This window comes from Oreochromis niloticus, linkage group LG1 (genome assembly GCF_001858045.2).
Source record: "Oreochromis niloticus isolate F11D_XX linkage group LG1, O_niloticus_UMD_NMBU, whole genome shotgun sequence".
Classification (NCBI taxonomy): Eukaryota; Metazoa; Chordata; class Actinopteri; order Cichliformes; family Cichlidae; genus Oreochromis; species Oreochromis niloticus.
Window position 1 is genome coordinate 9,616,359 of NC_031965.2, and position 27,037 is coordinate 9,643,395.

The 27,037-nt window shown below is 40.5% G+C and overlaps 3 protein-coding genes across 5 annotated transcripts in view; 1 reads left to right on the forward strand and 2 right to left on the reverse strand.

The window, feature by feature from the left end:
- On the reverse strand, nt 1–17,957 carry ttc17 (tetratricopeptide repeat domain 17). Its single transcript, XM_003450777.5, has 25 exons — nt 17,718–17,957; nt 17,060–17,149; nt 16,685–16,854; nt 16,454–16,565; nt 13,975–14,106; nt 13,467–13,576; nt 13,224–13,371; nt 12,660–12,799; nt 12,207–12,367; nt 10,269–10,381; nt 9,204–9,356; nt 8,725–8,840; nt 8,399–8,555; nt 8,197–8,268; nt 7,684–7,908; nt 6,243–6,459; nt 4,132–4,260; nt 3,494–3,789; nt 3,219–3,372; nt 2,995–3,115; nt 2,636–2,795; nt 2,149–2,232; nt 1,553–1,672; nt 1,291–1,434; nt 1–1,134 (listed from the first exon to the last, which is right to left on the reverse strand). Exons 1-25 carry the CDS (start codon nt 17,886–17,888, stop codon nt 1,003–1,005), a joined length of 3,627 nt encoding a protein of 1,208 aa, XP_003450825.1. The 5' UTR covers nt 17,889–17,957; the 3' UTR covers nt 1–1,002.
- traf6 (TNF receptor-associated factor 6) lies at nt 17,940–23,730 on the forward strand. Of its 3 annotated transcripts, none has more exons than XM_003450798.5 (8): nt 17,940–18,068; nt 19,274–19,609; nt 19,861–20,011; nt 20,933–21,091; nt 21,201–21,272; nt 21,598–21,675; nt 21,789–22,121; nt 22,281–23,730. In XM_003450798.5, the coding sequence occupies exons 2-8, from the start codon at nt 19,293–19,295 to the stop codon at nt 22,884–22,886; spliced, it is 1,716 nt and encodes a 571-aa protein (XP_003450846.1). In that variant the 5' UTR covers nt 17,940–18,068; nt 19,274–19,292; the 3' UTR covers nt 22,887–23,730. The 3 variants fall into 3 exon arrangements, with proteins under 3 accessions (XP_003450846.1, XP_005455784.1, XP_005455785.1); XM_005455727.3 differs by having other exon boundaries at nt 18,039–18,173; XM_005455728.4 differs by lacking the exon at nt 17,940–18,068 and adding an exon at nt 18,099–18,246 and having other exon boundaries at nt 22,281–23,729.
- trpm5 (transient receptor potential cation channel, subfamily M, member 5) overlaps nt 23,488–27,037 on the reverse strand; it is an 18,328-nt gene continuing 14,778 nt past the window's right edge. The window contains exons 18-26 of the mRNA XM_005455729.4: nt 26,764–26,882; nt 26,478–26,610; nt 26,181–26,355; nt 25,833–26,001; nt 25,507–25,685; nt 25,161–25,293; nt 24,944–25,016; nt 24,721–24,811; nt 23,488–24,612 (exon numbers count right to left, since the gene is read on the reverse strand). Coding sequence (XP_005455786.1) covers nt 24,467–24,612; nt 24,721–24,811; nt 24,944–25,016; nt 25,161–25,293; nt 25,507–25,685; nt 25,833–26,001; nt 26,181–26,355; nt 26,478–26,610; nt 26,764–26,882 — 1,218 coding nt within the window. The 3' untranslated portion in view covers nt 23,488–24,466. The remainder of the gene's footprint in view (nt 24,613–24,720; nt 24,812–24,943; nt 25,017–25,160; nt 25,294–25,506; nt 25,686–25,832; nt 26,002–26,180; nt 26,356–26,477; nt 26,611–26,763; nt 26,883–27,037) is intronic.

Here is a 27,037-nt window from a genome sequence, read left to right on the forward strand (position 1 = left end):
TGAAATCCACACACTGCCTTTAATACTGTACATTTAATACAGATTCCAGTTTTTTTTAATCATTATTTTTTATTTTTATAGATGGGCAATGAGATATAATTTTTCTGCCAGATGATTTCCATAAGTTAAGAAGCAAATGTAATAGCATAGTTTATTTTCTGTCTTTTGTAGCTTGGCGCGAAAATCTAATTGTTTAGGTCCCATATAAATAGGAATGCTATAAGAAAAAAAAAAAAGTGCAAAAGAACTGAATGTCCCCATCCATTTTAAGAAGCAGAAATAGTGAGGGAATATATTAATCGAGTCAACCTCATTTAAACTCAAGTTGAAAAGCACATTCCATACCGTCTCAGCAAAAGCAAATACTGTATCATCTCCAATTACTTTAGATTAAAATGTACCATCTTCAGGCAGTAGTATCTCATTATCCTTCAGCGTAATAGAGCAATATACTTTTTGTTTTTGTTATAGATCCCACTTCCTGATATTAAACAGCAGTAAAATGTCTTCAAGAAAGACAGTTTAAGCTTTTCTTCAATTTAAATAAAATAATGTAAGAGAATTAGGTGGATTCTGTGGTCATTAGTTAGTTTTGTCCAACCTTTATTGCAAATCAAGCGAAAATTGATTTGCAAAAATGAGTCTGAGCCTTTTGATTTTGAATCCTGCAAGTAGTGGGCCAAGATTATCTACAGTTTTACTGTATGACAGTTCAAACTTAATTCGCGGTATTGGTTAGACCTTTTTTAAAAAAAAAAAATAAAACAATCCCCACCCCCACAAAAAAACCCCAAAAAACCAAAAACAAACAAGGACTTAGATTCAGCCGAATATAAAGCTCGACACCTCATGTTTGACTTAGTTCATATTTCTTACACTTTTACTTTGTCCAAGTTTGTTGCGATCTTCTGATGTGTATTCTGTCTGCGTGTATGTGTGTGAGTGTTTATCTGATGTGTGCATGGCCAGTGGGTACTACTGGGATTAAACTGGCTGAGTGGTTTAGGGCTGACGACGTTCCCTCTTGGTGAGCAGGTAACACTGAATGGTTCTCAGTCGATCTTTGGCAGGAGCGAACTCTGGCTGCAGCTTCAAAGTAGACTCGTACCAGCGCATGGCTTTCTCAAACTCCTCCTGGTGACGAGGAAAGCAAAGACACTTGATGTGGTTCACTGCTTGATAAATGTCCTGACATTGTGTTGTAGCACTGCTTCAACCTATGATACTGGTGAGCAGCTCTCAGTAAATATTGATGGATTATTAGAAAAAAAATGTGACTGTGGCTGTTACCATTGCTATATAGACATTGGCAAGGGTAAAGTGGTTCACGACGAAGTGCGGAGCAATTTCTACTGCCATGCGAGCCACTGTAAGCGCGTCCTCCCATAGCCGGGCGTTCTGGAAGATGTTGGCCAGGCTGATAAGTGGCACATCCTGGTTTAAAAGTCACGAGAGGGAGAAAAACAAAAAACAAAAACAACAACATATAAAGAGATTTATTTTTCATGTTCACAAGAAAACCACTGTTAGGAACAACTTTTGCCTAACTTGCCTTCATATGATGGGGAGCATAGTTGAGTGCTTGTCGTAGACAGTCGATGGCTCTCTTGCCTTGACCTTTCACTCTCCAGTATAGTGCAGCCATGCTGGATAAAACCCAGGAAGTCTGATTCTGCCGTTTTAGGGATTAGAGAAGAGAAAAACTCAATGAAACCGTTGCACTGGAGTTGCATGGTACAGCTATCAAAAGAAATACAATAATATTCAGAGAAAAACTTTGGAGAGTTTAATCATAAAGCCCGACTGGACAAACAAACCACCAGAAGTGAATAAACCACAGTACTGACTTTCACAGTGGGGTGTTTATATTTGCTAGATTCAGTTTTGACTTAAAGCGAAGGATATTCTGAATAACATGCTGTAGCGCCAAGGAGACGACCAGTGATCAGATGTTTATACAGCTGAATATATTTTTAGACATTTTTCCTTTATTAAAATACTAGTCTAATATTAATCACAGTAAAAGAGTATTCTCCTTATATATGAACATGACTTGCTGTACATTCAAGTCATAGTAGGTAGAAAAATCTATTATTCTAAAGCAAAAACTTCTTTTTAAATTGCCTTGGACCATCAGGGAGTCCTTACCTTCTCCAGGACTTTAGCGATGCGGGTGCCCACCTGCTCAAAGGACTGTGGGGAAAACTTATCTTTGCCGAGGTTCTGCAGGACCTTTGGGTTTGGAAAAGAAGAGACATAAATCACACCATTAGCTACTGTAAGAAAGATGGGTTTAAACAAATTCTGTCAATCAAGTTAAACACAACAAAATTGTGTTTTTTATTTCTTAAGAAGGTTCTGAGATTGTTATTAAATGTTGTGTGTTTTCCCCCACCTAAGGGTAATTTGAAACTTTTAAGTTTATTAAGAGTGATATACAAGCTTGTCAACAATTTGGATGAGAAGACTAGAATGTAGTGACATTAGTTTTGATGTGATTAAGTTCATCTTATTTGCTCTTAGAAAAATCCTTCTGTAAAGGAAACCTTAGCATGGAACTTTTTTCCAGTCTTGTGCTGTTTGCATTTATTTTATATGTTGGCTCTTGTTATCTGCAGCTTCTGCCTCAGCATACCTCACGCAGTTGGCTCTCCCCAGTGTAATGGATGGCGGCACGATTGGCTACCCCTGCCAGGTGGTCAAGGGTGTGCATACTAGCAGCTAGGTTGGCGTTGCATAAAGGTTCAACAGCTGGCTCCTGGAGTGGAGTGGCAAAGTCTATGTGCTCTGTGATGCTGACGGGAGGGAGTTGAGAGAAAATAAAAATAAATTATCCAGCTGTCTATTTCTTATAAACGCATTTCTAAGTTCTGTTAAAAATGAAATTGCCACCTGCTTTCACAGCCATATGGCAATAAAATAAATCCTCTTTGAATCTGTTTAGAACTTCATAAATACAGGATAACAACATATTCAGGACAGTGAAAGCCTTACTCAATGTTCTTGGCAGAAACAGCCAACCAAGTGCTAGCTACAGTGGTGAGGTCCACCCTCCGTATCCGCTGGCACTCCTCTGGCCCTGGCCAGCCAAGACTTGTGTAGTCTCTCCAACGACCTGTCCAAAGAATAAAGAAAAAGAAAAATACAGTGACACCTCTCTGAGAGGCTTTTTCTCTGTGCGTGATGTTGTCAGTTAATACTAAAGGTTTATGTGTTACCTGAAGGACCGGGCGATGGGATAGTTGGACCGCTGATCTCCAAAACAGAGTGACCCCCAGGCAGTGAGTCCCCATTCTGGCTGTCATCAGAGGTGGAAACACTTTCTGACCCATCCACTTTAGCCTTTCTGACCCGCTTTACTTGGAAAGTGATCTGAAGACCAATAAGTAGTAGTAATATTCAATTAAGGTACTCACAAATATCTGACAGATGTTGGCAAGGATTACTCAGACTCAATTCTGCCATTTAAAAACCAGTGAACTTCCACACTTACCCACTCTGCTCCCTCATCATCCTCACAGTTTCCAAAACAGGGCCCACTACCAGGACGAGCACCCATGACGCGGTCGTTCTTTAGCACCCGGATACCTCGCAGGTCACCTCGCTTCCCACCGACATCCAGTGCACCCTCAAAGGCTCCCATCAGATCCTCCTTCAGCTGCCAGTCCTCCTCCTCCTTTTCTCCTCCATCTCCAAAAGAAGCGCTCATTTTTGCCGCTGCCGATGCAGAAGGAGAAGCCTGCTGCTGTCCGGCTGCCTCATCTGAACCGTTACTGTCCACTATGACCTCTGCATGGTGTGGAGAAAGGAATGAATAGGATTAAGAAAAATTAGCTCAACAGGAAAGAAAGAGCATGTAAACCCCAAAACAAACAAACAAGAAAAAAACGATAGGACACCCCAACGTAGACTATGGGAACCTGAAAGCCAGTAAAATGTAGTAAAGTATTCCACTGCTGTTAAATCTCACTTGTCTGTGACACTTACACTACACATTTTTGCCACATGCCAAACTGCACTAGACGGAATCTCAAGTTCTGAATTATTTAGACATCCTTGCTGAAGTGCCACAGACATAATCTCTTTACCGCTTCATTGTGCCAGTGAAAACGCCACATATCAAATTCTTACTCTCAAAGAGCAGAGTGTCTTCCATGGCAGAAATGGTCGCTGCGTCCTGCTTCTCTTCACTGCCCTCCCAGTCTTCCAGCTGCAGGCCGAGGTCGTCCTCAGCCATGCAGGCAGTGCCCTCCGGATCAACTATAAATGGGAGGTTCACTTATTACTTCAAACACCACCACAAAAAGCATGCAGTTAAAATGAAACTACAAAATTATTCTGATATGGTTGACTGACACAAACTGACACAAATGCACACACACAAAAAAAGACTAATTAAACAATGATGAACGGATTATTATGTAAGGGTTTCGCATATTTGCAATTTTTTTTTATCAATTTAGACATTATGCTTCAGTAATTTTAGCTAATACTACTTTTTTAAAAGTATTTTCCCCCACTTAGGTGGAGAACTATGAAATCATTTTGGGTATTTTTTGCTATTCTTTTAACATTTATCCAGAATATCATGTGATAATTGTTCAACCTTAGCACACAGCCTTACAGATTTTGCACTGCAGCTCACTGGAAACAATTTTCTGTTATACTTACTTCAAACAGTGAAAACACAGCTACTGTGTTTGTTTTTGGGTTTTAAACAAATCAGTCAGTTCAAAATCTACATATGCCGACTCCATTTACTGTCTCACTGTCCTCTGAAGAAGCCTACATGTTTTCCCGCATGTTATTCGGTTCTCTTTCTTGTACTAGCAGGTCTTTGGCAACCGTTCGTTAACTACTGTAAACTGACTAATGTAATGTTTGGCTATGAATTTTACCTCAAATCTTTCACATAATTCAAATGTTATTTTTTCATTAGGTGTTTTAGTGCGTACATGGCGAAACATGTACACATTGGGCTGGCCTTGCATGGACAACAGCCAGAACAGGGAGCCAGAAGAACTGATGGATCTTATCTATCAGGGACACCAGTTTGAGACCTCAGCTGTTTCTGCACCACTATTTTCTAGCTCACTGTAGTTCTTCCCCTGACAAGATCTGAAACAGTCAGGACAGCAGTCATCACCAAACTTTTACCGTAAGTCTATTTTTTTTTAGTATATTTGATTTTTATTGAAAAATCTAAATGGTAGATATATGTGCTTTGTAACGGCTCAAGCAACCTCAGACATTTGGTGTGCGCTTTATGGACGCAACCTTCAACTTCAGAGCGCAAAATATAGTCCCTTCTAAATCTGGCATCAGCTATTTTCTGCAGCTTAAATTATTGAGTGGAAGAATTTCTCCACTTCAAAGCACTGTTCTCTCCACTCCCACTGATATGAATACAGGAGAGAAACCCAACATACAAGCAGTTTTTCCACAGCGACTCTTGCAGCTTCAGGCAGAGCAACACGAGGTGGTTTGTGAGTGTTAGGCCCAAAGCAGAGGAGTCCGAGGTTAAATTTCACCTCAGCTCATAGATACAGAAAAATAAATATTTGTAAAGCTCTAATAAATGCATTTAGACTCACCAGCTCTTCATAAATGCTATTATATTTGCTGATTAAACATTCCCGCATTAAACACTACTGGGAATGTTTAATCCTGTATTCAACCGAATAAAACTAAAACCCTTAAGTTAGATGTGACAGATTCTGCTCAAGTGGCTGTTACAGCATTTCAGCGTGCTGTGAACCAACATAGGAAAAAAAAACAACAACAAAAAAAAAACAAACAACACAGCCAGTGGGCAGAAAATGAGTTTTTCCGGTCGCCCAATAAAGCTCTGCTTTTAAAAGAGATTACCCAACAGTTCTTCATTTTACAAAACTTTAGATATTTCAGGGTTTCAGCAACTTAAGAACATTATCATTTTGCAACTATTAGCTTTGAATAAATATTTATCTTGTTTTTAGTATGCAAAGATTTCTTTAAAATAGTCCCTCTTGAATTTTGTCATGCAAAACTTTCAACTAGGTCACTGCTGATCATCTGAATCTGTACTGTAATTCATCATTTTAGACACACTCCGTAACTAAAAAGTAAAACAGAAAATTCTACTAAAAATTTTTTTTTTTTTTTTACAAAAACCCCAGAACCAACCAAACAAAAAGAACCACCCACAAAAAAAAAACAACAAAACTAGGCGGTATTTTTTCCCCACCCCCCAAGTTACTCACTTGAGCAGGACTGTCGGTTTGAGAGACTGTAAAGGGAGGGGTAGAACTGAAGACAACGCAGCAGAGGTAGACTGTTGCGGCACTGCTCACAGCCAGAAAAGGACGTGAAGGACGAGGAGGAAAGGGCTGTGACCAGGATGTGGCGGAACAGGGCCAGGGCACCTGTCACATTGCCCTGGGCCAAGTGCACACTCACCAGGCTGAGCAGAGTGTGAGGCTGGGGGAGGAAAAAAACAAAAACAAGACAAGACGGGTGAAATTAGATGGTGGATGATGTGCGTGATAATGAACGTTGTTTCTGTTATCTGTGGAGGATGTATCTGCTTTTTTTTTTTTTTTTTAAAATCATGCATGTAAAACAGCACTTCTGCAGTTTCCAGCTTGCATATAACACAATTAACCTGCGGTTCCTGAATTATGAGAATAGCATGAGAATTCTCTGCACGCATAAACCAGTTTTTACCCGCAAAGCTTGATTTAGAATGATATTGGAAATTTTCCTTATCGAATTTAGTCTGTGGTTTCTCTATAGCATTTTCTCGATCGGGTGTGTCAAAACATAACGCTCAGGGGCTAAAATAAGCTCTGCCAAAGACAAAGACTCCATTCTGGCCCACTGGCAGCTTTGGAAAATGGGAATAAGGGCACAAAATATCTGACTTAACTGTATTTTCAAATTTTTGCAGCTTTTCCTTCTAATAAACACCTCCACTGTAACCATTCATACTACACTAAAACAACTAAACAACTACTTTTTCTGTTTTTTCATACTGATTTCTTACAATGTAAGAAATTTAAAGCAGCATTTATTTATCATATATAAAACCCGAGATTTATTTTTGAAACTGCATTTTCTTCTTATATATTAAAGGATTAAATGTGTGATTAAACTTCTTTAGACTATCAGAAAGGCGAGTTTTGCTGGTCCGGCCCACTTAAGATCAAAGCGTGCTATATGTGGCCCACAATGTAAAATTAGTCTAACATCTAGATGCTGCGCATTTTTAAGGCAAACACCCAGGTTTTAAATTTTCCTAGGTTCCTCTGCCATGTTGAAATGGTCGGGACATTTGTTCCTAGAACCACCTTGAGATGAGTGCTCGGACATGGCACAATAACACTACTGATCCCAGTAATTGAAAAGTGGTGCTCTGTGAAGCCATCAAAGATGCAGTTAATCAGAAGTTTGTTCGTGAAGTCGCATTCAGCACAGTCAATAAGAAATACACTACTGCTGATTTGGGATTTTCAGTCTAGTACAATGCAGCGTGCTGTAAAGACGATAACAGGCGTACTTTTGTTTCCTTTGACGCAAGGCGATGTGATGAATACCGTTTGTGTTAACAAATGCGTTTCTCCAACACGAACCAAAATATAAAGCACACCTAAACAAACTACTTGTACAGCATACTGAAATAGCATAACCCAGCAGGTTATTTACCTCTGACGCATTAAGCGCCAATGCATACTCCAGCAGTGTTTGTGCGTGGGTGCTTAGGCCGTGGTGTAGCAGCAGGTTTGCAGCATTGGCGAGAGGCAGGTGGCGATGGGAAGGCGGAGTTGAGCTCAAGGCTTGGCGCAGGCACTGCAGGGCACGGCTGCCATTGCCTTTGGCTCGCCAAAATAGAGCTGCCTCATTGTGGACCTGCCAGCGGGGTATAGTGGCCTATACATACAAAACAAACTTAGGTTAGCTTAAGGTGGCCTCAGACAATTTGAGCTGGGAGCTATTTGGAGTGACTAGAGTGATTCATAATCAGACTTCAGATATAATGGAAACTTCTTGTGAACTCAACAACTTAAGTTGGACTGCAGGAGCACTGAGTCAGTAAAGGGTTCATCTAAACTATATTTAAAGAAAAATAAACATATTCTGTAGCACTCTATACAGATTTAGGCTTATACACCAGGTGGTAACGATCAGAACTTGTGTGGGTGTGAGGAGCTCCCTTACTTGTTTCATGGCTTGAGCAATTCTATGGCCAATTTGGTCCAGCGTCCATCCTCCACTACGTAACTGCAGTATCTGTATACATAGACAGAAATATGTGTATAGGGATAGTCTTTGCCACAAAAATACTCTCTCTCTCACACACACACACACACACACACACACACAAGATGTCTTGCACGTGTACAAATAGACAGACAGATACCTCAGAGGCAAAAGGATCTGGCAGCTCCTTTTCTTCCAGGGGCCACTCTAGTGAGGCAGGCAGAAGGGCTGGGTATGGTTGGGGGACAGGACCACAGTCTGGCAGACCTACTGTCCCAGAAAGACTGCTGGTCCCATAAAGAAGAGTTGCCACTGGGCTGAATAAACATATGCAGACATATTTCACTCATTATTCTTTTTTTTTTGCAAAGCTCTTTGAACACATGTGTTTCTTTTGCATTCCTGTGGATCCTTCTGAGGAATGTGAAACTAATCCATCTATGCTGCTACCACTGGAAATGTGTCCATCCAGGAATCTGTACTGACCTGATGCCCTGTGATTCAGGTGAAAGGTAGTAGGTTGGCAGCAGGTGAGCAGGGGGGACACTTGGATACTCATGGGCACAGTCAGACCTCTGAGGCCACAACATCCTCTGCAAGTCCTACAGCACAAACACACTTCCTGTAACTCTAATAACTCAAAACACGATTACGCTCTAGTTATCCAGTTTATCAAGGCTATACGTGACTATTTTACAAGTCTAATATTTTCTCTTCAGCATTTAAATTTTTCTGCCAAATGTAAACCACCAGTTCCCACACATTGCTGTAAGTACTATGGTGAGTTTGTTTAAGTTCATTTCGAGCAATTTGTTTAAAGTTTGTTTAAGCACTGCAAGAGTTTTATTTAGTTTTATTTATTTAGTTTTATTTTATTTATAGTCACAGACTTCACCTGTAGAAAAAAAAAAAAAAGAAAAAAAAAAGAAAAAAGAAAAAGAAAACATGTAATTGGTTTAGCCTGCCTTTGTGTAATCCTGATGGCTGCCCCAGAGGGCGGCAGCGGGATCCTGGCCCCCAGACACAGTGGGGTGGAGCTGGGGGCTGGCTTCCGTCTGGTTTGAGTTGCGTTCTGACACAAGTGCCACACTGGATGCCACTGACACCTCTTCTCCAAACTACGAACAAAGACAGAAACACAAAGTAAAACAAGGTCCTTCATAAATAATGACTCAATAAATAAATGTTTGTTTTATTCTTGTAGAAAAAACACAGCAGTGTCGTTGCATTTAAATTGTTTGTCACAAACAAAAACCCTGGGCTAAGAAACATTGTCCTTCTGTTTGAACACACCTGCTCATTCGTGGATTGTTCATTGGTTTTGATATTCTCTACACTGTAAAAAAAATACTGATGACATTCAAACTCTGACATATTTTATGTAGTAAGTGAAAAAATATTTTAAATGCAAATTATGTTGTGAATTTTACATGCATTCGCCAGTGTTAGAGTGTTCACATCTACCCGTATGCAAGAGCTCTCTACAGAGTGACTGATGTAAATTTATCATCGGGGGGATGTAGTCGTGTGCAGCCATTACAGTGTGCCGTTAATTTCTGAGACTGAGAACGTCTCCTGTACAGCAGAGGTAATTCTTAGTCTTTCCTTTCAGAGGAAATGAGAACCTGAGAGCCAGTTTCATTACTGTTTGATGGTTTTTGTGACCTAACTTGAAAAAAAAAAAAAAAACTGTTAAAAAAAGGCAGACTGACTGATCCACCAGTTCTTAACATATTAACAGACTATCTTTTCTCTTTGTCACATCTAACAGTCACTTTGGCAAGGACACTAACTGCAACTGAATAGAACAATTTGTGTACACTAGAATTGATTTTTCATAGCAAAAAAGTGATATCCCTAAAGTCATTCAGAAAAGAAGAGATTATGCCATTGCTTTTAGACTAGAATAACCTCTCGTGATGAACTTGTTAAACATACTTTCAATAGTGTGCACATCTGCCAAGAAGGCAATCAGCGTTTATCATTTTGATGTCTACTTTTTCTTATAAACAGTTTTTCCAAAGACTCACTTGGACATACTGAACATGTTCAAACAGATCACCCCGGTGGTAGCGCACAGGCAGGTCAAACGGGCAGTAGAGGCTGCGCTGCTGCTGACCCAGCCGACACATCTGATGGTTCCCTGAAACACACATGATGGAAAATTCTCAGATGCTATTCTAAACACTCAGAGATTATAAAAGAGGGACTGAGCCACTGGGAAGTGAGTTAGCGTAGTCCCATCTTAGAACCTAAAGCTAAGCATTTTTGTGTGTTGAACCCAACAATGTCAATAAATGACTTGTAACTAGCAATTTAGAATATGAACTTATCAGAAAACTATTTATTTGAAGTCACAGCTCAGAGGAGCCTAAGGACTGTTTTAGGGCTGTATGACTATGACCAAAATGCTGTTAAAAATTGAGATCACAATTATTTGTCATGATTATTCATTGATTTTAGTGACAGAAATCTTTTTTTGCTGTCATGTAAACAAAATCTTATTTTCATATTCATATTGTGTGGTGGGTGTGAATAACACGTAAAATAACTCTAGTAAAACTCAAGTAAAATCGACAGCTGTGAGATTCCTCTGCGACATTCTACATAGAACACAGGTTTTGTCATTGTAGAAAAACATCTGTCTGCCTTTATTAATCACCGTGTTTATTGGAAATATACTTTTTGACCAAATGTCTTTATGATCTGGTTGGATACGCTGATGCGCTGCAAGGCTCGCTTTTATGGACATCTGAGTTGATTTTGGAAGATTCACAATTGCACAATTTTTTTGGGTCTACATGCATTCATTATACTGCAGGTGGCCGGATAACTCGACATACAGCAAATGACTATGTTGCTTTGTGGTTCATAGACAACCCCAGTGCTCTCTTGGCAAATCGTTTGTTCAGACTGGCACCAAATCCAAAGTATTTCCGAGCAGTTGGATGATGATCAGCTTTAAGGAACAAGCTCTTCAGCTTCTGCAGTGTCAGATATTTCCATGGTGCTTTAAATCTGTATTTTAATGTTGTTTAATATTCTCCTGAATAGTCTAGGAAACTTCAAGCTGTCAGCTGCAGTAAACAGCTGTGGCACATGCAGGTAAATAGTAAGACACTGATTTAGCAAGTGTCCAAAGGTTGATTCTGTTCATCTGGACGTAGTCACTTGGATGAGTGACGAAACGTTTCTCCCACTGAAAACGCTACGTCCAGATGACTAGAATCAACCTTTGGAGATTTACTTACCTGGATGATGGAGAATGCATCAAGACAATTTAGCAAGTGCTTAATTTGCTTTTTCTTGGTGTTCTACTGACGGAGAACACACTTTTAATGTCGTTCGATCGTATTCAAATAATTGTGTGGAGCCAAAATTGTGATCGAGATAAAGTTTTTTTTAATTTGTTTCCTCGTAGTCTACGTTACAGCCAAACCTGTTTTTGCACCTAACCCCAACTAAACCCTACTTTTGTTTTTTTAAAGGGACCATGTGTAAACCAGAATAATGTGACTTGACATCTTGTTGAGTTGCTCATATTGTGAAGTTGCTTATTCATGCATGAGTTCATTTATGAGTTTCACAACTTTACAATCATCTCTACTGCACCTTGACAGCTTTACCACTTCTGTTATGTGAAACCAGGTAATACACTTTGTCCTCCTCAGAACTGATACACATCAGTTTGCAGTAAAACAACTAGCTGAACAAGTCGCTTCTTTTTCACAATTACAAAAATGCACATTAATTTAGTATGTAACAAGCTAAACCACAGCCAGCACAGGCTCCTCATATTATCTTTTGACCTGGTAAAGCAATTAGCTTTCTCCAAAGTAGAACGTAATTTGCTGCAAAACTCATTAACTGAACTGTGTGATTACAATACTTTGCAATAATCTCATGACTATTCTAAACGTTCTCTTTCCTGTTCTGTTCTTGTTTAATTCCTGTATGTGGCATCTCACCAAGTTGGGCTTCTTTGGCCATCTGGGTTTCATGGATAATGTTGTGCAGGATTTGTTCTTCCTGCAGCAGCTTGTGTTTGTCCAGCGCCTCCTGCTGGCGAAGGTAGTGGTCATGCTGCTTTTGGTACTCCTTCAGCTCATTCAGTGTCCGCTGTAGGGACCTACAAATATGGAAAACAAAGAGGGGAAAAACAGGACAGTTGGTAGACATGGATAAGTGTAAAAATAGTCCATTGGCTGCCAGCTCTGCATTTATTTTAATCACATATTCTGACTTCCCTACAGATAGGTCTATGCGCATTTCTTGTAATCGCTGAACAACCTCGACATACAGCAAATTACAATATATTTTCATTGCAAGGCTTTTCTTTGGCATTATCAGTAACAGAAATGTCAGTAAAAACAAAAACACAACCAAAAACACTTAGAGAGTGTGTTAAAATGCTTGTGTACCTGTGCTGGGCTTCCAGGCGTTGCTCCAGTTTTTGCTGACACAACACAGCATGCTTCCTCCTTAGGGCCTGTTCAAAGCCTGGCTGGGCCTGCAGTGCCTGCTCGTAACACAGCACCGAGTGGTTGTATTCCCCAAGCATCTAGTCAGACAGCAACAGAAGAGGACACATAAAGCATGACAGATACAGCAGAGGTCAGACTTACCTGTTTCATGTAGTGACTCTTTGCGAGCACAACAGAACGATAAACAGACTAAAAATATGTATGGACTAGTACACTGATAGAAAGTGTGGTGGACACAAAGAGAAGTGTTATATAAAAATACGTTTTGTAAAATACTGGTACTCCCTGTAAATATGAAAACTGTTTTACAGGCCTTGGTTGTAAATCCACTGATAGTCAGAAATTTTCTAAAATACTAGTCCGTAAGAAAACAGGATTTTGATAGCTGGATTTTGATTCTCTCTGAAACCTAACTGCAGTCAAATTCAGGAAATGCTGTGATAAAACAAGATTTAAAGACTTAAGCATTCACTGTGGCTTGAAGGTTTCCCTTTAACTTACAGCATAAATGTTGCCTAAAGTGTAGTGACTGGTGAAGAGGTCTGAGGTAAGGTCGAGGGCAGCATGGGCGAGGATAGCAGCATCCGCTGAAAAATGGGCACGATGTAGGATGTTGGCCATGTTAACCAGGGCTATATCCTTGTGCTGCCTACAGGAACAACAAACACACAGATACACCTGTGACCACTCGCACGCAATAAACTGAATATTACCGCAAAACTCGTCTGACGAGCCTCACAGTACCTTGGGGAGAAATGCAGAGCGCGCACAACGCAGTCCACGGCCTTCTGAGGCTCATTCTTCATACGCCAATAAAATGACGCCATGTTGTACAGCACCCAGGACGATGAATTCTGAAACACACAATCCTAAAGTTATGCGTCTTTTTTATGCCTTACGAAATACACAAACTGCCAACTTTTAAGGTTCTGCAGAATTTTAGCTTTTCCTCCTTCATATTGTTGCGTTGGACAGCAGAGCTCAGTAGCCTTAATAAGACTCACTGATAATCTGTGCTTCAGAATGTGTCTGGCCTTGTACTCAGAATGACTATTGCTTCAATATTTGGGTGTCATAAACCAATCATCTGAACAGAACAAATTTAGATGAGCAGACATGCAAAAAGGATATTTGGACCATTTACCAGTACTTATATCATACTCCTACACCAACTCCAAAGGAAAAAACAAAAACAGTCACTTTTTTTTGTTTTTAAGTATACTGAGTAAATGTTTTACATAGAGACCCTTACCCTCAGTAAGCCTTGATGGATGCGATGACCCACCTCGTCAGCACTCCGACCCAGTTTAGGAGACAATGAACTAAAAATAGGATCCTCCTTAGAAAGAAGTGGGGAGGTCAGGTTTGCCCTCTCCTGTATACCCTAGAGGAGAGGGAAGGGGAAGGGGAAGACAATTAGATCATATTTTAGCAGGTGATCAAACAAGCACAAAGGCTGAACTCTCCTTGGTGTCGCACACCAATCATCTCATGTGATAGCAGGGCTAACCAAGTGATTTTACAGCTAGACAGAGAGACTGCCAACTTTCAAAGTACACGCTCACTCACTAATATGTGTGCCTGGAAAACAAAACAAACAAAATTGGTGAATGTATCTTGGCTTTTCAAATTTCACATATAATTTATAAATTAATAATAAATTATTATAATTAACAGCAAAAACAACAATTATTTCTGGAATAAAAAGGTGTCCCTGAGATCCCCAGACACAGATTACAGCTGTTGCATATTTGGCAAGGATGCACTGACCTGACATTTTGACGGAAGCTTTTATCACACTTCCTGATTAATATTATTTTGCTGCATCTGCCTCTGCTCCGTCCCATGCACTCAAACTGAGACGGAGCAGATAAAGTAGAAACTATTGCAACCCCATTTGGGAGCAGTCTGCAGTAAAGACTCTCACAATGAGCTAAAATGACACTAGTAAAAACAAATAAAGCGAATAACATAAATACAAACTTGACACAGTGCATTGGTTATGACCTTCACATTACAGCAAGCGGACTCGAATCCACTGGCCGGGTGAGGCCTTTCTGTGTGAAGTTTGCATATTCGGGTACTCTGAACAGGACAGTGGTGATTAATGTGATGTGAATGATTATCGGTCTCCCCGTGATGGACTGGCCAAGCTGTACCCTGTCTTTTGCTCTCTCACAAATGGGATAACCTACATCCACTCCACGACAATGAATTGGAAAAGTAGTTAAGAAAATAGACAGATGGAATATAAATACATGTTTCCCATGTCATTTAAATTGGTCCTGTTGTTTCTTGTTAATTTACTACTGTCTCCTTACGCATGAAAAAGGACTCCTAGTCTCCTCTTTGCAGTGTGCAGGTTATTAATTTAACACTGGTATCAGTACAAACCCTCTTTTCCAAGGTATGGGAATAGTATTGGAACTAGAAAAACTGTGATAAACTAGAACTAGAAAAAATGATAAACGTCTTGATATTGGATTCAAGGAGAAATTTAAATTCAAACATCATACAAGTAAGTTTGTAGATAAACTGCAACAAAGGGTTGGTTTAAAACAAAAACAACAGTGGCATCAGCACCTCCTATAACATAAAGATAAATAATCACTGTTTTCATATTAGCAAAATCCAAAACTGTAGGTACGTTATGTTATACTGAAGGGTATTAGATGGCACAGTGGTAATTAACAGAAATGCACTGGATTCAATTTTCTTGGCCAATACCAATTTTATTCTAAGCGTGGCCTGCCGAAAACGATTGTTGCTGATTTAGATTTTCTTTCTAAGAACTAAAAGTGGCCGCATATACGAGCAAAAATCAATTCTTCTTCAGAAAAATGTTATTATCATAAAAGACATGATTAAACTTTACAATTTTCCCCAGACCAAGTTACAGGATCGTCTCTCACTGACACGAATGAAAGTTGCTCCGTTACTGTAAAGAGGCATAAATGATTAACTTAAATGAGCTGCTATACACCCACTTTTACCTGGCATGCTTGACCTAGCCAAACAAAAGCAGCTGCAATAAATATATATAACAAATCTAATGCCATTTACTTACATTGTTTTCTACTGTGCTTAGAAAATCACCAGGTAATAGGACCTTGATCTTTTTTACTCGTCGGCATAGTTTCCCTTATAGCTCCTGTGATCTTTTGCTCATACTGAGGCTGGCTGGCTCTGAGCTCTCGATGCCTTTAACTTTAGCCTCTTTGCCTCTGTTAGCTTCTTTAAAATGTTAAAGTACAGCTGGGTGGGGGTGCTTTAAGTGTCTAATAAGGTCTGTTGTTTATTTTAGCAAACTCTGCGTCTGCACTCACAGTAAATAAATTCTAGTTAAGGACATGTTAGCACGAGGCTGCAAGTGTAGGCATGACTACTTGCTCACGTTACGCATCTATGTAACAGACCGGCTCATAATCAGACCCACATGAGACAGACTGGCTGATCGCAGGTCTGGGCTGAGCATGGCGGAAAACAACAGATTCCAGTCCCTGGCTGGTCAGTTGGTCCATTTCTAGTAATTAAGTGTAAAATTGGCTTAAAGCCTAATTAAACAAGAACTGCCACGGAATTCAATGCAACTCTACAATTCAGTTCCAGAGGTTTGGTTCAGGATAACATTTCAAAATATTTGCTGGGTAATAAAAAAGCCATGCAGATAATACTCGTCATCAAGCGGCCCTATATCTTCACAACAGATGATGAGCTTGGCGTCTACTCACCCTGAGGTGCTGGAAAGCATGGATACTATAAGGTAGTTCAAACACTTTTCCACAGTCTGGCTTCTCTAGATCTGGGGGTAGAGCAGACCTGGAATCAATGTAGTCTTCGGGTCTAGAAAGAAGAGAGGAGAATAAAAGATGACAATTTTATCATAATCACACAGAGACAGTGAGGTTATTTAGGAGAAGAAACCATAAATACATATTTAAAAGCAAAATAATGGCACAGACCTGATGTCTTTGCTTTCCAATGAGATATAAGTGCCATCATACAGATCCAGGTCTCCCAGGGGTACCTTAGCCATTACACAGTCTGCATCCTCCTTGTAATGCCTCTGCTCCAAACCCGTATCTCGGTCCTCATTCTCCTCAATATGAATCTTCTGTGCCACTAGCTGCTTCTGCTCAACAATTAGAAAAGAAGGCAACAGTGAGGCATGAGAAACTGGAATTGGATCTTCAATTAAACGACTGAATTTGATTTAATAATGTAGTGACACAAACTACAGCCTGTTTTAACAAAGTGTTTGTCAAAACAGGCCATTCAAAAAAATGCAAAGACAGCAAATGACCAGCACGAATGAATGAATAAATGGGGAAACACACCTCCAGCTTCTTGAGGTAGTTAACACGAGTTTCTTGCCTCATGAAGATTACAACATCGTGCGGGTGTTTCAGATTTAAAGGGGAGTCCACCTGAAAAGCAAACAGCGCGATCGTTACCGACGTGCTTAGCTTCGCTAAATTAGGCCGAAAAAGACTCGGGCAGTCGATTAATCTCTGATAAGTGATATGACAACATTCCGATAGTGTGGAGTCATGGATTTAACTAGTGCGCCCGATTGTTAATTTCACACACGCACACTTGTCTTGTCAGACGCTCCTAAAACACATAAACATAAATACGTAATGTCCCTGTCTATAGTCGGCACCAAACACCACTGACGTTCTGGGATATCTGCAAGCGCCTTCCAAGGGAGGCATACACAGTACCATAAAAATATAAGTGTTTATCTTGACCCGGTTAACCAAAAGATAAAGGAACTAGTCTGATAAAGCTAAACCACTTGGTCAAACAAGCGGGATTTTAATATCCAGGGAACTTTCTCTCTAAATCCACAGTTGCTCAAGCTGACAAATGAGTCGCACCGAGTTAAATTATTATAGGTACTACAGTTACGTTAGAGTCGGTGCTATGAAAAATAGTTAGCTTCATAAGCTAGCCGCCAAACGTAAGCGTTAGCACGTCAAAGAGCTGTCATACTTGCTGCTGAATTTTTCCGTCCTCTGTGACAACCCAGTGGGTCGTAGCCCCTCCGGAGTCCACTGCAAGTATACACAGGAGGATGAAAAGCTTTCCATGTAGCGACGTTTTCCGCGAATAGTTGACACGGCAGGGCAAAGACTCCGGGCAGATTTTCCTGAGGTCCGCCATTTTTCTGTCTCCCTTTTTCTTTTTCTTTTTTTTTTCCTGCGGCAACAATAGACTCCCACCAGGCGATGGCGCTCGCGTCTGCAAGGCGCCAAAAAATGTAATCGTTGATGACGTTTGGAAAAAGAAAAAAAACAGGAAATTCTGTAGATACCAAAAGTTCTAGACGTTTTCAAGGCAAAGGTGGGTGTGCTACGAGAATAAAAACCTGCGTTCACGGACACATTCGGAGTTTATAACGTTTTTCTTTCCGATGTGGGGGACGTGATTTCGCTGCCCGCTGTTTTGGTCTGGTTTCTTTTTACTACTTTTGACTGCAACCAGATTCGCATTTGCAGTTCCGTATCCAGGGGCATGGCTGGTTCGTCAAGTGCTAACACTTCCAGTCGTTGTATGCAGACCGTTAGCTAGCTGTAATGTGTTTGATATAAAAAGATTTGATACCTAATGTTGGTGTTTAGGCAGAACCTTATCGACTGACTAATGCTGAGTAATGAAAAGTAAAAGTTACGTCCCATGTAGGGTTATAGTAGCTTCAAGGAGGAGGTTACGACGCCCATAGCTTGTACATGACTCACTGTACAGGTTGACAGTCTGGTTGGCATGTTTTTATGTACAGAGCTGCATATAGTCAAGGATGATCAGCTTGTTTGGTTTGTTAAGCTAGGGTGGGATATAAAGAGTAACGATAAATGGTACTAATCTTACAATCTAAGTTCAAGACTAGGTCTTTAAGATTGATTCCAGTTGTTACAAAATGTGTTGTTCAGTATTATAGTTTAATAACCAACCAAAGACTACACTGCATATTTCATTAGTTCATACTCGGATTTGTGAAGATTTCTCTATTTATTTTGGTTTGTTGCAAGAATGCAAGAATCCAAGAATCTTCTCTGAAGTGAATTCCCACTTGTGTGTGTGTCTTTGGAGCGGTGTGTTAACTCTTCTGGTATAGGATTTGCTTAGAAACCCACAGACTAGGTGTGGAAGAGTAAGGGAAGGCCAAATAATGAATTGGTAATGTGGTTATGTGAAAAATAAATCGTCTGATTGCTCATTAAGGAAAAAGATAATTAGAAATAACCCTAAAACCTTCCTATAGGGATCCTGTTGTCATGATAAATGAGCTGATTTGCTTTGGGGTTTTTTTCTAATAGAAGGGAGGAAGTTGATTGGAGGAAGTTATAAAGATGGTTGTAGGAGGATATTTCTTGAACATCATATCATTGTGTAACTTTACAAAACCTTTTTAGCTTGTCATACAAAAAGAAAATGTCTTTTGTGCTGCTGAAGTACAAATATCCCCATTTTAAAAGCAGAAAAATGCATATGTCTATTTTAAAGTTAATACAGTTAGAATTTATTTCACACTTCCTTACCTCTTTCAGACTTTGCCACTTGCTACAAATGGCCTGCTGTGAAAGCAATAAGGGGAGTTTGGAGGAGGACAGCTATGATGGAGCTGTCGGTGGAGTGCTGTCTGGCTGTGCTCTGGCAATGCTGGAAAAAGAACAGGAGTCCATTCTTAGCCCGTCAGAGAACCCTAGTGCCTTCATGAGCAGCAGCAGCCTTCAGGCTGCCCCCCTGCAGGGCTACGATGTGGAGTTTGATCCACCGCTGGAGAGTAAATACGAGTGCCCCATTTGTCTCATGGCTTTGAGGAACGCCATTCAAACACGCTGTGGTCACCGCTTCTGCAAGAGCTGCATTGAGAAATCCATCCGGTATGCTATTGTGCATCTTTTTAATCAGCAATGAACACTTAGGTTTCTAATTCATTTATCATCACAAGTTTCACAGGCCAGTTTTGAAGCCCTGTTAGTTCTTTATTAGCATTAGAGCAATCTGGCAAATTACTGAGTAATGATTTAGAAATGAAAGGCTTCTGAATGATCCAAAAATTCACTGGTACTAGTTTTAATAGTGAAGTAGACAAAAGGGACCAACGATTTCTGTTCTTCTTCTTGCAAATCAGTGATACGGGACAGAGGTGCCCAGTGGACAACGAAATGTTGTCAGAAGACCAACTGTTCCCTGATAACTTTGCCAAAAGGGAGATTCTGTCGCTAACTGTGCGCTGTCCAAACTCGGGCTGTGCCGAGAAGATGGAGCTCCGGCATTTGGAGGTAAAAAAAAAACTGTGACAGACATGTTTGATCCGAACACAACTCAACACAGAACACAAAGTCAGGGATGTTAACAGGCTGGTGTTTCAAGATGCAGTTGGATTGCAAGACATATTTATGATTGTGATCACTTTGTTGTTGTTGTGTTTTGTTTTGTTTTTTTAAAGCTTTTTGCTTTTAAAAACTGTTTGTCAGTTTGATTATAAACGTCTCACTACTGCTGACTGCCAACTTCATAAAATGAACAGACAGGTGTCAGCGGCTTGTAGACATTTTTGAGATTGCTGTAGAACAAGTTTGTCAACACAATAAAATGACTTCAGAGAACACCACCACAACTACACTTTTTTGTCTTGGCACATTTTTCTTGGCACATAAATAACAACTGAAAAAAAAAATCTTGGCCGTCATCGAAAGTGTTAGATGAAGCAACAGTACCAGGCTAGTTTTTTACAATCAGTTCATCCGTAGTTGCAGTTTGTGTCTTTCTGTGGTGTGGACAGAGGAATTGTTACAGCTTTCCTGACACCACTTTTATTCTGTTTTAGCTATTCTGGTCTTTTATCTCATTGGATGATGTTTGCATGTGTATACGTATACATGTTTCTTATGTTCATGAATGTGTGCTTATGTGTGAATGTGTACATTTTTGTATATGTATGTGCATATTTGCATGTACAAATATTTTTACAAACATATATGGATGTCTCACAATGTTTTCTATAATGTTTTCATCTTATCTACTTTAATTCTTTTTATTTGATTATATTATCCCTGTGTTCAGCCCTTTGGCCGACACTTGATGTCTTTTAAATGTGCTATATAAATAAAGATGACTTGACTTGACTTTCCTGCTACAGAGGCAAATGAAATGTTTTTTGTATTTATTTTTTTTTTTCATCTTATTGTTTTAACTTCCAGGATCATTTGGTGCATTGTGAGTTTGCCACCGTGCCTTGTCCACAGTGCCAGCAGTCTGTGAAAAAGAGCCACCTAGAAGAGCACATAACTGTTCAGTGCCAAAAAAGACCCATGTCATGTCCAGACTGTGTGGCATGCTTTCTTTATGAAGAGAGAGAGGTACCATTGAATCACTTTTCAAGAACAGATCTCATGGCAGAGTTATAGTGATGTTTTGTGTGTCTGTGAGGAAATTTTCCTAATAGTCTCCTTTCATTTGCTCATTCAGCTTCATCAGCAACAGTGTCCCTTTGCCAGTGTGAAGTGTCAGTACTGTGAGCTGGAGCTCGTCAGAGACCAGGTGAGTCTCTTAAGAGTCTGCCATGAAGAAGAAGCCTCAGGTGAATGAACGGTTAGGAAGTGGTGATCAAAACAGGAACTACTCTGTTGTTTAAGCAATGGGGAACCATTCCAAACTCAGTCACGTCACATGTTACAGTGCAGAAAGGCAGTCACCATTTCTGCAGTAGAAAGTGGAACCACTTCTGTTTTAATTGTTGTCTGTTATTCCTGTTGCCTTGTTACCTTTGTCAATTTCAGCAATAAGCGATCTCTCTGAAATGCTTAAAAAAAACCAACAATCTGAATATGACTGAAGCTAATTTACTGATGACTAATTTCCCCAGATGGAGTCTCACTGTGACACAGATTGCCCAAAAGCACCTATTGCCTGTAACTTTAGCATCTTTGGATGTAAGGAAAGGGTAGGTGATCACTTTCTACATTTCAATTCTTTCAACTCTCATACAGCATATTGTTAATAGGTTTTGTAGTTTGCAACACAAGCAGATGTTTTAAAGCTGGGTTGATTCTGCAGATGCAGCGCCACAACCTGGCTCAGCACATGCAGGAGTTCACACAGATGCATATGCGCTACATGGCTGAATTTCTGCGTGGCCTTAGCCTCAACGGTACCACACCCAAACCCCTGAGGACTTTAGGACCTTCACTTTCCTCTGAGGATCAAGGAGCTGCAGCATCAGTACCGGCCTGTAGTGGGTCCAGAGGGGCTGCAGCTCTGAGCTGCAATAGCAGTTGTGCTCCAGGTCCGTCTAGTGAAGAGATGCAGCAGAGGCTCCGTGAGATGGATGGACGATTGGTGAAGCAGGATCACCAGCTGCGTGAACTCATCATCTTAAAAGACACACAAGTAAGTGATGTCCAAGTGTTTTTTGGGGTTTTGGTTTGTTTTGTTTTGTTTTTTTTTTGTTTTTTTTGTTTTGTTTTTGTTCTGGATAGAACTTTGAAATTAGTCCAAAATCCTCTTTTCTTTTTTTTTCTCAAATATTTTCCCATTTCATTTTCACAGGCAGGCCAGCTGGCAGAGCTCAGGCGTAGAGTGTCCATGCTGGAGGATACAGTGAAAGAGCTGGAGGCCCAACATTGCAATGGTATCTTCATCTGGCGCCTCAAAGGTTTTTCAGTCCACCTGCGGAACCAAGAAGCGGGCCAGCCAGTGGTTGAGCACAGCCCCGGCTTTTACACAGGCCGCCCAGGCTACAAGCTATGCCTGCGCTTACACCTGCAGACCCCCAGTGCCCCTCGCTGCTCCAGCTACATCTCCCTATTTGTGCACACCATGCAAGGAGCTTTTGATGGGCAGCTTACCTGGCCATTTCAAGGAACCATCCGGCTCGCCATCCTAGACCAGGGCCCTGAGGGTCAGCATCACATGGAGGCAATGGAGACTAAACCAGATCTACAGGCCTTCCAGAAGCCGACAATTCAGCGCAATCCCAAAGGATTTGGCTATGTCACCTTCATGCACCTGTCTCAGCTGAGTCAGAGAGCTTATGTTAAAGATGACACTCTGCTCATCCGCTGCGAGGTGACGCCACGTTTTGACAATATCCTTCATCGTGAGGGACCAGCTGTACAGCCAAGAGGACCTGAGGCATTTGCTTCAAGAGACTAAAGCCGCACTCCTTTGTGTGGGATCTTCCACAAGCTGACATTTATGGTACCTCTACCAGTGCTTTAGTAATTCAATAAAGTTCATTTTTAATTGATGTGGTCAAGTGGAAGAAAAATTGACATTAACAACTTTTTAAAATAGCTAGTATTTATTTTTTTTTTCCAAGATCTCAGTGTTTGTTGTAATAGATGTACAGCAGAATTCATTGAGATCATTATGAGAGATATATACTTTAAACCATGCTGTTAAGACCATGTGAACTGTATCTAATCAGCTCAGCACCACAGGCTCTCTTGCTATTGTTGTAGAACACAGCATGAGGACTTTTGGGTTTTTTTGTTTTTTTTTTTACTCTAGTGTCATTTTTCAATCATTGTTTAAAGAGCAGATGACTTTGGGGTTTTTTTTTTGGTTTTTATTTGGGGGTTTTTTCCCTTGTCATCTACAAGTGTGTACAGGGTGTGTGGATAATGTATTGCATATTCTTGACAGCAGAGGATGAAAATGACAATTGAGCATTGTATAAAAACCTAAGTGGACAGACTTAAATCCCTAGAATCAGTTGTGGGAATTTGTTGTACCCACAGTTGATCATATATTATCTATTATTGAGTCATGAACCAAAACAAAAAGGGTCACTGGGTAACAATGGAAAGTCAAACACTTATAATTAATAGTATAGACACAATCTTTGTAAAAGTTATTTTCATTCCCCTTATGTGTGCTTAGTCTACTGACTCACCCTGGCAGGCCAAACCAATGGAAGCCTTGAGCCCCCCCTTCCTCCTTCCTTGTATATTCTCGGTAAACAGCATATATTGGAAACACTGGAGGTGCTATTTATCTTAGAATAGATGCAAATGAACAAGTAAACCTGAAAAGGTGAAACAGAATTCCAAGCAGTGAACTAACCCTGGCCATTTTTCTTTTTAATCAGGAACAATCTCTCTGTTCCACTGTAGGACAAAGGGCACTTGGGGGTGGTAACATTCAAAATTCCCTTTCTGATGTTTTACGAAGAAAGTGATGTATTTGCCACATTTGTGGCACGTCAGGATCTCACACAGAGAATTTTGATGAGAAACACAGCAGTAACACAAAAGCTCCACGGGGGTATCTTGTGAGAAAGGTCATCGTGTGGAACAGAATGAGCAAAAACGTATTGTCCATTCCAAATGCTGCATTTCAAGCGTCACTGCTTCTACCCGTACTGATTTTTGAGGCATCACTGTGGCACAAACAGCAAAAATGATGGACGAATTATTCAAAGTGCCTTTTACTCAAGCTCCTAACTAATGTAACCTTAAATAATTGAAGTGTAAATGTGAATGCAACATTGCCACACTCCATGAAATGCTAATAATTGATTGGGTTAATGGTTTTAGCTAATGATTCATTCCTAATGAAAGCTGTCCTCCTAAACACAGTTACCACAGTGGAACATTTAATGTTTTCTTCTAAAGGACCCAATATTTTTATAAATAAAACACCATTTCACTCATTTAAAGTCCATTTTCCCCTTATTGGATTTAAAAAATAGTCTTCAGCTGTCTGTATGCAGCCAATTACCATTATCACTTTCATTCATCAATGTAAGGAAATTTTTTGTTGGCCCCGTATCCTGGATGACCCGGTCTTGTTTCTTCTTCTTGCTTCGCTTCTTTAGCTGTTTGACTTTGAGATGCATCTGCAGCGGCGCCATCTGTCTTGTCGCCTGCGAGAGACGCTGGAGAATGACATATTATTGCTTGGACTACATCGAAAAGGCACAAAGCACTGTGTTTGAATCTTTTTGCATAATTACTGTCATTCCTCTTGCTGATTTTTGACTCACTCGGAACTCTCGGCGCGTCCTTCCCACATTTGAGTGTGCTCTGAGCAAAGCACTCAGCCATCCAAGACAGCACCTCTCCGCAATATCTGACCTGGAGAAAAAAAAAAGTCAGAGGTCACTGTTTTTAACTACTCAAACTACTTCTGCACTAGACTTTAAACTTGAAATAGATTTGGGAAAATGCATCCCTGGATGGTGCTATTGAGCTCAGTATACCGTTTACCTGACTTTCCATGGATGCCAGTCGTCTCTCTTGGTCCTTAAATCCACCGACAATCTTCAGCAAGCTTTGAACCCTTGATCCCAAACAAAGTCATTTAGAACATTTTAACCTTAAGAGACGCAGGCTGGTGCTGTGCAGGTAGTACACGAGCTTCTAACTTAATTGCTTTGAGAATAGTGTGCAAAGTTTTGCAAAAGAATTATAAAGTGACCGTTACTTTGAGGAGGTGCTCTTGAGTCTCTCCTCGCTGCTTTCCCAGTGCTGACGCTCTACTTTGGCCAGGTAATTCTCTTTCTGCACCGTCTCCCATGTTATCAGCCTCTGGTCCAGCCCCGCCGGCAATTCCCTCTCTGGCAACACACAAAAGCGAGGAAGCGAGTAACCAATTAACCTAAAGAAATTCCAAGCGGTGGGTGAGAGACAAAGATAAGCCCGCCGTGTGTTTGCCTGTGTTTGATTTGGTTTTTGTTTAGCCACCTAGGCCACAGAGGACTCTTTCAATGTCTGTTTCAAATAATGGCTTACTAGCCCCTAATGGAAATGTGCATATAGAGCCTTCATACCAAGACGTTCCTGCTTTGACTCAGGCTGCTTAATCAGGCTGAGGAAGAGCTGAGAGAGGTGGCTGATGATGATGAAGGGTGGGGCCAGTGCTGGACGGCTGTGGTATTCCACGATCAGGTTATATCTTTGGAACTTCCAGAAGATGTCTGTGTTGCCTTGCACTACCTGGAATGTGTAGCTGCAAATGGGGGAAGAAGCAAGTACACCAGTTTGTGTGTGTTTGTGTTTTTCTTTTTAATTTTATAATTTCAATAAGCCACTGGCTCATCTCATGTGATCAGAAGGGCAAATGTATGCACGTTTTCCTGGATTCTCATCCCCTGACCTGAACATGGCAATGAGGAGGTTCATCAGCAGGACATTGGTGACGAGGAGGTAGATAACCAGCAGCAGGATGACCAGCCAGTTGGCATAGATGTTGGGACATGGTGGCCGCAGGCCCTCGATAATCTCATCTGAGTCATCGGTGCAGTTCATTTCAGGCATGCGAGCAGCTGTGCTCCATTAAATGTAAGAACAAGATACGATAAGATTAGAAGGGGGGGAACAAAAAAATCTAGGGCAAACAGATTACAACCCTAATGGCACACATAAGCAAAACATTAATTACACATCTTGGCAAAGTATTTTGGATTTGTCACAAACAGATAAACAGTTAAAGGATGTATCCTACTGTCTATCTCCTCCAAAGGGATCTGGCCAAAAATGTGCAGGTAGGGACGGTACAGCGCTCTGCGAAACACCCAGTCAATCCTTTGGTCGTTGGGGTGGAGAAGAGCCTGGGTGGCAACTCCGTATGCAATGAGCCAGACACTCAAGAAAAACAGGAAGAAGAAGACATCCTTCATCTGTTTAAAAAAAAAAAGAGAGAGCAAAAGATCTCTGCGTTAATCTTCTTTTTAGGGGTCTTCTTCTATTAGCAAGAGCACAACTTAAATTTATACGTAAGTCATGATTTTGTTTTGGTCACCATTCTTTCCACAATGATGATCTTGGGTCCCAGCTGCTTATGAATGGCAAAGATATGGATGAGACGCAGAGTAAACACCATGAAATCAATGGCTAGAACTGTCCTTCCCGCCTCGTAGGTGTCGTTCACCATCCTGAGAGAAAAAAACAAAAAAAATCACACCCTGTAGCAACACTTTTTTTTGCATTCAGCCATTCATTCATTTAACCACTTGCTTACTTATTTTGATGCTTTAGCCACAATCATCACCACGACACATAAGTGCTTCCATTAGATTTAGATTTACCTGCACGAGACCCCAACAACAAAGAGTGAGATGGCAACCATGTCACACTTGTTCCAGTTGTCCTCCACGTAGAGTTTAAACTTCTTTAAGATGCTCATCTCTTCATCAGTGAAGAAGCTCTGTTGTCATAAAGATTAATAAAGAGATATATCTTTTTTTTTTACATGTGAATATTTTGTAGCTGAATATTTTTGTAAAAATGTTCATCAGAAAATCTGAGCTGTCTTGACTTCTTTCAGATCAAATACTAGAACGACATTCAAACACACCTCCA

Excerpts from the sequence above, each read along its gene's own strand:
- ttc17 (XM_003450777.5), bottom strand. The coding sequence starts at position 17,888 with ATGGCGGACCTCAGGAAAATCTGCCCGGAGTCTTTGCCCTGCCGTGTC. Across the intron at positions 16,855-17,059 it reads ACTACCTCAAGAAGCTGGAG|AAGCAGCTAGTGGCACAGAA; the intron begins GTGTGTTTCCCC and ends ATTGTTGAGCAG. Across the intron at positions 8,269-8,398 it reads CAGATCCTTTTGCCTCTGAG|ATACTGCAGTTACGTAGTGG; the intron begins GTATCTGTCTGT and ends CTATGTATACAG.
- traf6 (XM_003450798.5), top strand. The coding sequence starts at position 19,293 with ATGGCCTGCTGTGAAAGCAATAAGGGGAGTTTGGAGGAGGACAGCTAT. Across the intron at positions 21,092-21,200 it reads TTCTTTATGAAGAGAGAGAG|CTTCATCAGCAACAGTGTCC; the intron begins GTACCATTGAAT and ends TTGCTCATTCAG. Across the intron at positions 21,676-21,788 it reads TCTTTGGATGTAAGGAAAGG|ATGCAGCGCCACAACCTGGC; the intron begins GTAGGTGATCAC and ends TTGATTCTGCAG.